The sequence below is a fragment of the Rana temporaria genome, chromosome 2 (genome assembly GCF_905171775.1).
Source record: "Rana temporaria chromosome 2, aRanTem1.1, whole genome shotgun sequence".
Lineage (NCBI taxonomy): Eukaryota > Metazoa > Chordata > Amphibia > Anura > Ranidae > Rana > Rana temporaria.
In genome coordinates this window covers 182,078,746-182,091,223 of record NC_053490.1, presented here as the reverse complement: position 1 = coordinate 182,091,223, position 12,478 = coordinate 182,078,746, and the positions used below count along the sequence as shown (strand labels likewise).

Genomic DNA, 12,478 nt, shown 5'->3' with positions numbered 1-12,478 from the left:
CCAAGATTCACAGTGGTGGCATTCATCATGTTTATGGATACATATTGAGACCTATCCATTGCACTTTGGGACATTATTTATTATATTTTATCACCCCAACTTTTCCGGTTGTTGATTTAATATTGCTGGCGCAGTTTTTTCTGTCTATATATTCTGTGTTTATCCCACCTAACTGCAGCCTTTCTTATCTTTTTCTTTTTTCTGTTTGTTTAGGATAGCACAGTTTTTTGGTACTATATTATTTCCAAAATGGTTTCTTGCTTTCACCCTAAAGTGAAACTAGTCTCAATTTTAAAGACTGTGATATGCAATGACTCTTCTGCAATAAAATACACATTCCTGCCTGCATGCAGTCTTTTTTAGAATGTACACCACATGTTGCACATTCAGAGCTCAGTTTAAATTCTGGCACAGATTATGTGTGCCGGAATGACTAAACTCATGCGCCTGTGCAGGTATGATATCATCCTACACCAGCCAATTACAACGGCTGCAGCTTGGCAATTGAAAGAAACCAGGTAGAAGATATCAGCCACATCAAGAGGGATTGAACCACTGAAGGAAAAGTGTGGACTTTAGTTCCGCTTTAACCAGGACAAAGTTAAAGTGGAGTTCTACATTGGGGGGAAAAAAGTCAGCAGCTACAAATACTGTAGCTGCTGACTTTTACTTTATGGGCACTTACCTGTCCAGGGAGCCCATGATGTCAGCACCCTAGCCGATCTTCTGATCGACTGTTGGGTGCAGCCACCACCATTCCAGGTAAGGGAATCCGGCAGTGAAGACTTTTCGGCTTCACGCCCGTTTCCCTACTGTGAAGCTTGCTACGCTTTCTGATTGGCCCAGCGGCGGAGGAAGGAAGAGGGGGCCGAACTTCAAAAGCAGATACCTGTCGTCCCCTCCCCCCTGAAAGGTGCCAAATGTGACATCGGAGGGGGGGGGGGGAGCAATTAAGCAGATGTTCCACTTTTGGGTGGAACTCCGCTTTAATGTCCTAATTCAAAGTACCCAAAGGAAATTTCCCCCTATTGTTTGGATATGGTACATGCTGTTCGCTTCTATCTCTGAGCTCCTTTTAGACTGTCTGACTCCTGATTTGTTCCTGTAGGCCTCATCTGATGCTGGCTTCAGCCTTAGGGTTCTTCAGGTGCCTCTGTAGGCTAATATAAATTATTTTGATATGAAGGAAATCTACACCCTTAATTAGGATGGTACTATAAAGGTGCCACGTAAGAGTCTGAGATCATATAAATTCATACAATTGTACTTTATTACATATACAAAAAAAATGATAATTTAAAAATGAATGCGGGCATCATTATGCATATGAAATTATATATCGTTCATTTCCAAAATCCACTGTGGCAGGTTGAGCCTGTGCCACTGTTTGAAATGGCAGTCTGGGCCAGGCTTTCTGGGAAGCAAGCACACTGATGATGCAGGTGTGTGCTACATTCATGTTAGAGCCAGAGTTGGAGATCAGTGTGTGAAAGGGAGCTGTGAGGTGCACATTGCCATGTACTGTCCAGGTCAGGACAGACAAAGGCCTGAGCCTGCAAGGATTTAGCAGCTGGGAGCTGCAGGAGAAATAGTCAAGCTGACAAAGGTACAGCATTTTGTGCAAGAGCACTGGGACTGTCTTTGTCGGTCTGGAGGACCAATGCATGAGATCTCAACAGTTAAACTGCAAAGAGAGCCACAAGGCTGAATTCTATGTATTGTTGCATTAATGGTCACTTTTTGCTTTGTTTTAAATAAAAGCGGGCAGATAAAGCCCTGAAATGTACTTCTGGTGTGGCGCTATCAATGAGCTACAAATTCCCCAACATGTCACACCACTTTACATACACTACTGTGCAAAAGTTTTAGACAGGTGTGAAAAAATGCTGTAAATTAAGACTGCTTTCAGAAAAAGAAGTGGTAATTTTTTTTTAGCAATTTTACAAAACGAAAAGTGAATGAACAGAAGAGAAATCCAAATCAAATAATTAATATTTGGTGTGACCACCCTTTGCCTTCAAAACGGCATAAATTCTTCTTGGTACGCTTGCACAGAGATTTTAAAGAAACCCGGCAGGTAGGTTATTCTAAACATCTTGAAGAACTGGCTACAGATCTTCTGTGGATGTAGCCTGCCTCAGATCCCTTTGTCTCTTCATGTAATTCCAGACAGACTTGATGATGTTGAGATCAGGGCTCTGTGGGTTCAAACAATCACTTCCCAGCCTCCTTGTTCTTCTAGTTCCTGTGTTTTTATGCATAGTTAAGTTGTTCATCCTTGTTTTTTGAGGCAGCACTGATGGGCACTAATAGGTGGCACTGATAGGCAACACTGATGGGCAGAGAGTACCTCAGGTCATTTACAAATTAATCATTTGACCATTTATCCTCCTTTATGACCAGGCCATTTTTTGCGATACGGCACTGCATTACTTTAACTGTCAATTTTGCTGTTGAACGATGCTGTATCCAAATACAATTTGTTATTTTTTTCCAATAAATAGAGCTTTATTTTGGTGGCATTGGATCACCTCTTTGGTTATCATTTTTGCACTATAAACAAAAACAACAAAAAGAAAAATGTTGCCAATATTCATTTAGGCCAATATGTATTCTGCTACATATTTTTGCGCTGTCACTGTACTAAGGACACTGGCTGGGAAGGGGTTGACATCTGGGGCGATCAAATAGTTAACTGTGTGCCTAGCTGGTGTTTCAGTGTAATGGGAAGGTGCTTTTACTAGTGGAAGGCATGGATCAGTGTTACTGCTTTACAGGAACACAGGATCCATGCCTTCTGTACTGACAGAATGGCAATCTGCATTGTTTACATAAGCAGATCGCCCATTCTGCTTCTGTACCAAAGCATTGGCCAGTACCCACTAGTCTGCTCCCGCCGATGGCACACGTGTGCGCCCCAGACCCAGTAGAGCAGGATCAATGTACTAGGTATGTGATCCTGTGTAGCAGAGCCGCCTTGCTGCCATATATGGAAGTTATACGGTTGGCAGGTCGGTTAAATAATGCTACACAGGTGTTAGTGAGGGTAGTTACTTGCCCTGCTCTGTCTTTCTTTACTTTAGGCAGAGCGAGAAAATCACTCGTAAGCAGAAAATCTGAACATCGTTGCTTGTCTTAATCAGCCAGCTGGTGTGTATGCAACCATTGTTTTATTCTGTAAATTAGTAATTAAAAAGTCCTCTCATTAGAGGACTTTATAATTACTAATTTACAGAATAAAAGATCTTTACTAGATAGATACCAATGTTCAATTATCAATTTGTACTATATATAAAGCTAAGTTGAAAATATTAAACTTTTTTTGCACAGTGACACGATCTCTCTACAAAAAGTATTTAGGAAAAAATTAACTATCACAATTGCAAATGTAAATCTCGCACAATTTCGGCATTTTCTTCTAAGCATGAAACAATAAATGACAGTCGCATGAAGACTAAAGCACAGTTAAAAAAAAAAAAAAAACTTTGTTTCTAAAAGTAGAATTTAATCCTCAACATTTGCATTAGGAATCATGAATCACTCTCCTTCAAGCATTACAGCTTAAAATCTCCATTAATTGAGGCGTATGAGAAACTTTGTGAGGAATTTACATTTCTTTTGAAGATTAATCTATGTGATTGACATTTAAATGGTGGTTTATTAACAGCTGTTTTGTGCTTAGATAAGACATTTGTTTTATTTTGTGAGCAAAAACTGTGTTTGACCGTATACTGTTAGAGCATTTGACAACTATATTGTGAACATGGGCTGTATAGCAGTACTTGCAGTTCCAATCGTTATACTGTAGATTGTGACAGAACCTTTAATAGGCAGCACTTGCCTTTGTATTAGCCAAACCTTGAATTCTGTGTGGCAAAAGTTTTTTCATACCAAACTATTTGTACAAATATATTTGTTCTCTCTTGTTCCCCTATTGTATACCTTTCTGTTCTTGAGAGGATAATCTAATACATTTCCATTTTTACAGCAGATATGAATTGAATGCAGGCATGTAAAATGTCTCTTTCCATAGTCTAACCTTTGAATAGATAGCAACCCTTAAAGACAGAGGCAGATACAAATGTGTAATGTTCCAAAACCTTGGACATGAGGTTTATCTTGTTGTGCATTACAGTGCAATTCATTGTTTTGCTACCCACATTCAATTACTGCCCATTGAAAGTAGCTACAAATGATAATGAAGTCTTGGGTTATATTAGGCTAACCTCTTCATTTCTGTAGAATGCTCACAATAGTTGTCCTTCACAAAGTATTCTCATTGTTAGCATGAAAAAGTTTTTCTATATGTTTTAGTCTGATATAAGTTATTCATGCTTAAATGTGTTGCTGTTAGGTTACAGCGTTTAATTGGGCACAGTTTATAAATGACTGACACCGTTTCAGGACAAGAGATGGTCTTTTCAATGTATGTTTTAAGCATCTGAATGCAGTTATTAAAGCCTTGCTACGCCAAGTGTGTTGTTCTGCCTTGGACAGCTTTTCCAAGTGCAAGGCCCGACTTATAGACAAAGAAATATGCAGTGGTGCAAGCTGAAAAAAGTACAACATGCACTTCTTCTTTTTTTCACCACAGCTGATTACATCACAGTACACCATATTGCAATATTACTGCAGTGATTAGAACTGAATGAAAAGTCGCTTTGTGACATTTTAATAAAGTTAGATAGAAAAAAAAAGTTGGTGTCTGGTTTGTAGCACAGCTGTTGATGTGGATGGGCCCTAAATGTGCGTATACAAAGCAAGCTTAAAATGTAATTAATCTTCCGTTCATAGACAGACACAGCCTTCTTTGACAGTAGGGTTATGCACCTTCCTTCCAGGAGAGTTTAGGCAGAATTTAACAGCACTTAAAGAGTTAAAAGCTTTCCTTCGTGCCGCTCCTTCCAGGGGGCGTGGCTCCCCCAGGCGTACATAACCCACACCCTGCTCTCTCCCTTTCTTCTAAAGTTGCCTTACCCCTGCATGGCATGTTTTTGTGCACTGTCGGTCTTGTCATGTTCCTACCATGGGGTAAAGTGGTATAGATGCCCAGAGCTTTCTTCTTTCCTGGTGTGGTATAGACTTCCTGCCTCATGTGGGATATGGTGCTCCCATACTGTTTTAGCTCCTGTGCATCCTACAAAATAGTTTTGTTACTTTTTAGATATGGTTAATATTTGCGGGTTTATCTTTGTCATTCTTTATGTTCTAAAGTCTGTCTCTTCTCGGATATTCCCACCCCTCATTAGATCCTGATTTGGGCTCTCCCAAGGATTAGAAATTTAAGAGCTCTGCTGTGTTCTTGTAAACGGAAGAGAAAACAGGATTTTTTGTACTCGCAGTAGAATTCTCGTTCATTGAAAGACACAGCATCCACCCCTCTGGTTGTCATGTTTTTGATCAGTTGTTGTTCTATGTACTGCTTTGTGATGAACTGAGCTGTTTCCAGCAGTTGGGAGGTTAGGCCATTGTCGGGACCTGCTCTTAGACAGTGTTTATGTTTTTAAGCCTAGTGTATTTCTCCTGAGGGTGGCACTATAACCCAAGGGTCAGAGATTAAAGAGCTCCACTGTTTTAAAAAAAGATTGACATATCAAAGACCTAAATCTATGAACTGGCTGATAGTGTTTTCCATCGATTATATGGTATGAAGTTCTCAACTAATGTCCAGAACTTGCAGCAAGTTTAACAGGACCTCTCCACTCACTGGATGACCACAAGTCTTCTGTCAAAACCACATAGATCTTGTTTTTAAGACAATGGTGCTAGAATCACTGCCCCCTATGACATCTGCAATCTATTAAGGAAGAAGTATGCTTCTTGCTTATTAGGAAACAATAATACTACCCAAGGGGTAGGGGAATAAAGTGTGGACATACTGCCACACAGTTGCGTAGTGCACTGCCATTCCTTTTGGTGAAAACAGAATGGGGTACATAGGTAGCAAACCTTTTTAACTTTTGTAGTTTATTAAATTCTTTAGCACATGCACTGTACAATGAACACTGCTCTACATTCATTTTTTTTTTCTTTTTTTTTTTCTTTTACAGAACAGATGAACTGATTCAGAAGACGATTCGGGAAAAGTTTGCTGAGTGCACAGTACTAACTATTGCACACAGGCTGAACACCATCATCGACAGTGATAAAATTATGGTATTTATGTATGCCTTTTACATACTGAATGCAGCAATTTATCATTAGGGAATATGTTTTCCTTAATGCATTACCTACATTTATAACACAAAACATGAAATCTCTTCCAGAAAAGCGTTACTAGGCTTTTGTGTTACTAAGGAAAGGCTGGCATGTGTTTTATTTATTTATATATATATATATATATATATATATATATATATATATATATATATATATATATATATATATATATATAGGTTTTGTTTTAGATTCTTGTGTACATGGCCATATTGAGATCATACTTTCCTTTTTTAAAGTGGTATAAGATCCAACCAAAAGCAGACATTTTATTGTATTGCAGCTTACCGTTTCATAGATGTGATGGCTGCATTTTCTTTTCTAGGCTTTTCTTTTTTCTATTTTCATCCAGTAAGTCTGTTGTTTTTCAAAAGAACAAGCTTTCCAACAGAATGTATCATTTACGGAGATGAGACAAATCATTTAACACTAGCAGGGGTGCGTACAATGATCGGCTTTTATTTATGTAAAACGTTTATCCCGATAGGAAAAAAGTTTGCTGTAACTGCTTATAAAATTTTAGCTGGAGTTTGGCTTAAATTTTTTAGTGTTTTTAAATCTGCTAGTACATATAACTCGCCTCCCGCGAGTCTGACAGTGCTACTGTCCAAAGGTGCCATCTGTGCTCATTAATCCAGAGTGGGGGCACTCTAATACAGGCATTATTTTACTCAGCATAAAATTCTTTGTGTGCCAATACTTTTCACGAAAGTTAGGAATAGGGCTGATAATGTAGGTAGTCTAGTTTTATTTAAGTAAAATCCCAGGTTAAAAAAAAAAAAAAAACTTTATTTCTATTAATATTATAAACATTTATATTATGCATCACTGAAATTGCTAAATGTCTGAATAGAAACAGTCTAATCTAAACATTCAGCAATCCTTCTCTGCTTCACTGACAACTGTGTACCATTTTCAGTGTCTGTGCAAGTAGCACATTGCAGCCCGTCACCGCCCCTGTACCACCCAGCCCCACCTTATCTGTAAAGTCATCGGGGGGGGGGCGGGTTTGTTACCAGTAAAACACTGCTAGTTTTAGTGGCGCTTTTAAACCCCCACTAGCGCCCCACTAGAAAGGCGCTTTTCAGGCGCTTCAGAAACACTACCCATTAATTTTAATGGGCAGGGGTGGTGTAGGAGCGCTATATACTGTGCTCCCACACTGCCCCAAAGATGCTGCTTGCAGGATTTATTTTCCCGTCCCACAAGCGCACCGCCCCAGTGTAAAAGCGCTATTTTTAACGCCTGTAAAGCGCCTCAGTGTGAAAGGGCGCACAAGCGCTCTTACTCATTAAAGACCTAGACAGGAATATGATTCAGCTACAGAGGAGCAGGCATGTCACTTCTGTGATGCCACAAGAGACACACCCACCAGCCACCCTTCCAGTATGAACAGACAGGCATTTTTCTCACGTGAAATCAGTGCCTTATAAAGAAATAAAGGTTCCAGCAAACATCTTTAAACAATTTTATACATATAGATGGGCTTACAATGCTTAAATGATTGTGGGGGATTATTAAACGCAAGCCTTACCTTACACTTTAAGGCATTTATTTAAAAAAAATATTTATTTTACTGGTAGGGTTGCTTTAAATTACATGATATGCTTCACCCCTGATCTGTAGATTTAAGAATGATAGAGTGAAGTAAGTACAACATTGGTGTTACATTGTATTTCTAAATGAAGCTTTCTAACAGTGTTCGGAAGAACAATGGTTCTCTTTGCTGCTGTAAAATAGAGCAACTCCCAGCAGGAGTTGTACATGGTATACATCCTCTGTAGTTCATTGATGTTTCAGGGCATAAGTTGCATTCCTAAGGTCTTTTTCACACTGTGTCCAAAATACCCAATTAGCCTCTCCCACTATACATGTGAAGGCATCTTCCAGTACTGTGCAGTAATATGAATTTTTAGCGTAACGTACACTTCAAGTATTCTGGTAAGTTAATGGTTCATTTTAGGGGGTATGTGAAAGCATGCATAAGTGTTAAGCTAGTGGTAAGTGTTCGCAGAAGGTGTTGCGTGATACAAAAGTGAGATCTGTCCTGTTATTCTCCAAATCAGCGGGAGAACTTCTCCAGCTCCTCCATCTCTACCTCAGTTGGATCCAGATATGCCTGGCTTAGAAGAGGTTTGCATAGAAGGGAATGAAGAGGACCTGGAGGCAGTGTTAGAGGAGGCCTGCGGCACATTTCTCACCCTCAGACTCCTATACACCTAGAGTTATAGTTTCAAGCAATATGCATGCTAATGCAGATCCACTTCTGCTGTGTGCAAAAGCCTTGCATTCTCGCTCCTGAATCTCCTTAGTCTCACCATGCCTATTTCAGTACAATGAGACCTGCTAAATCTAAAAAAAAAATCTCGTTCATGTTCTTGCCACCTCGGTCTTAAACAAAATCTCACTGTACCAATTAAAGATATATAATACATTCATTCAAAGATTCTATAGGTAGGAAGTTTGATTTACACTTAGAAGCTCTCCAACCAGCTATCGCTGTGATTACTGTCTGTCAAACTGCCACTAACTGGACTAAAACAATGACCAAGCAACACAATTTCGTATTCCAGGACTGTGCCTTAACTGGGCAATCACAGTAATTACCTCCTGGTCTGCCCTTTTGTGTGGATGCTCTAGAACAACTAAAAATAATAGGCAAAAAAATTATAAATCTGCAATAAAGTAAAAAAAGATCAAGAAAATTTGCCTCCTGATGATGTCTAAGTTGAGACGAAACCTGTACATGTAGGGGCGAGCATATCCTTTCTGGTCTCCGATCAGTGAATGACAGCACACTATCTTCCATAGCAGAGTGACAGCAGCGGTTCATACACATACATCTGGCAGATAATTCCTGGGTGCTGGGATGGGCACCCAAAAATGTGAGCGTGTTTTTAGTAGTTTTTCACAGATTTTAAATAAAGATGCTATACACCAGTGATATGCAATTAGCGGACCTCCAGCTGTTGCAAAACTACAAGTCCCATCATGCCTCTGCCCCTGGGTGTCATGTTTGTGGCTGTCAGAGTCTTGCTATGCTTCATGGGACTTGTAGTTCTGCAACAGCTGGAGGTCCGCTAATTGCATATCCCTGCTATACACTATGAGATTTTTTCTGTTTGATTCTTCCCTGCATGATAGCTGCATCTGGGTTCTGTGTTAGAGGAGCAGTAAAGCAGATATAAGCGGCTTTGGGTGATCAATTTCCAAAAACCTCCTATTTTCTAGCCTTGTATTTACCTGGAATACTTGGGTCTGGTCTCGGATACATCCCAAAAAAAGTTCTCCTTCCAGAGAAGAACATTATTTTCTCAGAGCTCACTCTATCACAAGCTGAACTTCATGTTTCCTTTTACTTTAACTGCTTGTGGACCAGCCACCGTACATATATCATGGCAGGGCGCCCGCTCTGCGCCAGATCACGTACCTAGTATGTGATCCAGCACTTCTGGGTAGGGGGCGTGCGTGTGATTTGATACAGCATAAGCCAATCAGCAGGTAATAAAATCCATTACTTCCCTTCTAAAAGCAGTACACCTAGTAAACACAAACACTGGTTAGGCACACAGTTATCCCTTTAATCGCCCTAGATGTTTAACCTCTTCCAGCTTTATTTTTATAACACATAACTGTGTTAGTGGTTCCCACAGTGTCTATTAGTGTCAGACTGTCTGCTGCAATATCAAAGTCCCACTATTAGTCGCTGATCGCTGCCATTACTAATATACATAGGGTAAAATAAGTATTGAACACGTTATAATTTTTCTAGGTAAATAGATTTCTAAAGGTGCTATTCACATGACATTTTCACCACATGTTGGTAACAATTCATGCACACCGCTCCGCACAGTAGGCGAGGTTGAAAAAATACACAAGTCCAACCTATGTGTGTGATTTCAGTATTACTTTGTATGTTTCTGTATGTTGTGGTCATTCAGGTGCTTATCTAATAGTTTTGTGAATTTTTCGATTCTCCCTGCTGAAACCACTGCCTGTGGAAGAGAATTCCACATCCTAACTGCCCTTTCAGTAAAGAACCATCTACGCAGTTTAAAGGAACACTAAAGGTTCGTTTTTTATTAGATCAATTGATTGCTGTAAGCTAGAGCATTTAAATATCACTTACCTCGTTTTTCCTTTTGACCTCCAAAATACAGTAATCCTGGTTTGAAAATGCCATTTCCTGTCTCTCCTCTTCTTGCTTTCCACCAGCATCTGAGCTGTTTTGCATGGTGGAAAGCAGAATGTGCTCACCCCCTCCCTATGACTACATCCCTGCGTGAAGATGCTCTCTTATCCCTCACAGGCATGGAGGCTAAGCCTAATGGGAACTGTAGTTCCCATTAGGCCGTGATGTAGCAAGAATGAATGCGCACCACAAACCAGGAAGTCAGTGAAAATAATGATTCAGGAGTGACGGAGGTGAATAAAACAGCTCGATTTCAACAGGTATCAAACTAGTTATAATGCAAAACATTACCTTTTACTTTATCAGCTACTATCAGACTTTAATTTAGGAGGACATTTTTTTTGTCTTTACAACCCCTTTAAGGTTAACCCGCTTTTCTTCTAGTTTTGGTGAATGGCCGCGTGTCTTACTAAATTCCCTTTCACAGAAAAGTTTTATCCCTATTGTGGGGTCACCAGTACGGTATTTGTACATTGAAATCATATCCCCTCTCACGCGTCTCCTCTACATAAAGAACAAGTTCAGTGCTCGTAACCTATCCTCTTAACTCAGGTCCTCCAGTCCCTTTATTAGTTTTTTTTTGCCCTTGTCTGGACTCTCCAGGTCCTGCACATCCTTCCTGAGGACTGGTGCCCAGAACTGGACAGCATACTCCAGGTGCGGCTGGACCAGAGTCTTGTAGAGTGGGAGGATTATTGTTTTATCTCTGGAATTAATCCCCTTTTTAATGCATGCCAATATTATGTTTACTTTGCTTGCAGCAGTTTGGCATTGCATGCCATTGCTGAGCCAGTCATCTGTTTCCACCTCCAAACTTCACTGTTGGTATGGTGTTTTTGGGTTGTGTATTATGGCATCACAAGAGTTCAATTTTGGTCTCATCTGACCAGACTATGTTCTCCCAGTATTTCACAGGCTTGTCTAATTGTGCAGCAAACGTTAAACAAGCTTCAACATGCTTTTCTTCAGAGTCGTGTGGTGAGCGTGCATACAGGCCATATTGCTTATTGTTTTCTTTTAAACAATTGTACCGGCTAATTCCAGATCTTATTGAAGCTCTCCACAAGTGGCTCTTGGACAACTCTTCTGATAATTCTTTTCACTCCTGTGAGAAATCTTGCAAAGAGCACTTGGTCATGGCTGGTTTATGGTGAAATTATGTTTTTCCACTTCCGTATTATGGCCCCAACAGTGCTCACTGGAACATTGAGAAGTTTAGAAATCCTTCTGTAACCAATGCCATCGGTATGTTTTGCAACAATAAGGTTGCAAAGGTAGTGAGAGAGCTCTTTGCCAATCATGAGATATTTCTTATGTGACACTATGGTAATGAGACACCTTTTTATTGGCTACCAGTTAAGCCTGAACCAGCTGATATTCATTTGGGCTGACGAGGGGCAGGATTTTTTACCATCTTCCTTCCTTTGATTTTTTTCTTGAATCAAGTTTTCTGCTATGTTGCTGCTGAGCTGATCTCTGTATACAGGTATCTGCATCATACTTTAATCATCTTGATTTGGGAGTCCTGTACACAGACTGCACTGTACTGGAAATTGGCGGGGGGGGTGGATTTAGCCTGGAATGTAACCTTTGGGCACCAGTTTTCACGTTGGGGTGCTTTTCTTTGTATACAAGTGAGCTGGGGAGTGTCAGGGCAAACCTTGCCACAGTGTTTTCCCTGACTCTGAATACTCACTCTGCTGGGTAAGGTTGTTTGTGCTGAAGCATCAGAAGCTACCAAACTATTTGCATAACAAGGTACCTTGACACTGAGGGACTGAATGCTGATGTCTCTGTAGCTCTTCAGCCACTATGGTGCCTCCAACACATTCCACTCACAGTTCTGGTGCTACCAGCAGTGTGCCTCCTGAGGTGTTTGACACTGAAGGTCTAAATTTTGTTCTCTGCTAGAATCTATACAATTTTCAGACTATACTAGCTCTATTGGTGAGGCTGCCTCTTCTGTTATATCCAAGGAGGATTTCACTGCAGTCAGCAAAGATTTTATGGACAAAATGACTCTAATAATGGCTAACTCATCGCAGAGACCATAAGCATGCTACCACGCCT

General features: G+C 40.2%; 1 protein-coding gene across 1 annotated transcript in view; it reads left to right on the top strand.

Annotated features, from left to right (window-relative positions):
• The window catches only part of ABCC4 (ATP binding cassette subfamily C member 4), a 344,218-nt gene that overhangs the window by 311,777 nt on the left and 19,963 nt on the right, over positions 1-12,478 (top strand). The window contains exon 29 of the mRNA XM_040336098.1: positions 6,051-6,156. Within this exon, the coding sequence (XP_040192032.1) occupies positions 6,051-6,156 (106 nt within the window). The remainder of the gene's footprint in view (positions 1-6,050; positions 6,157-12,478) is intronic.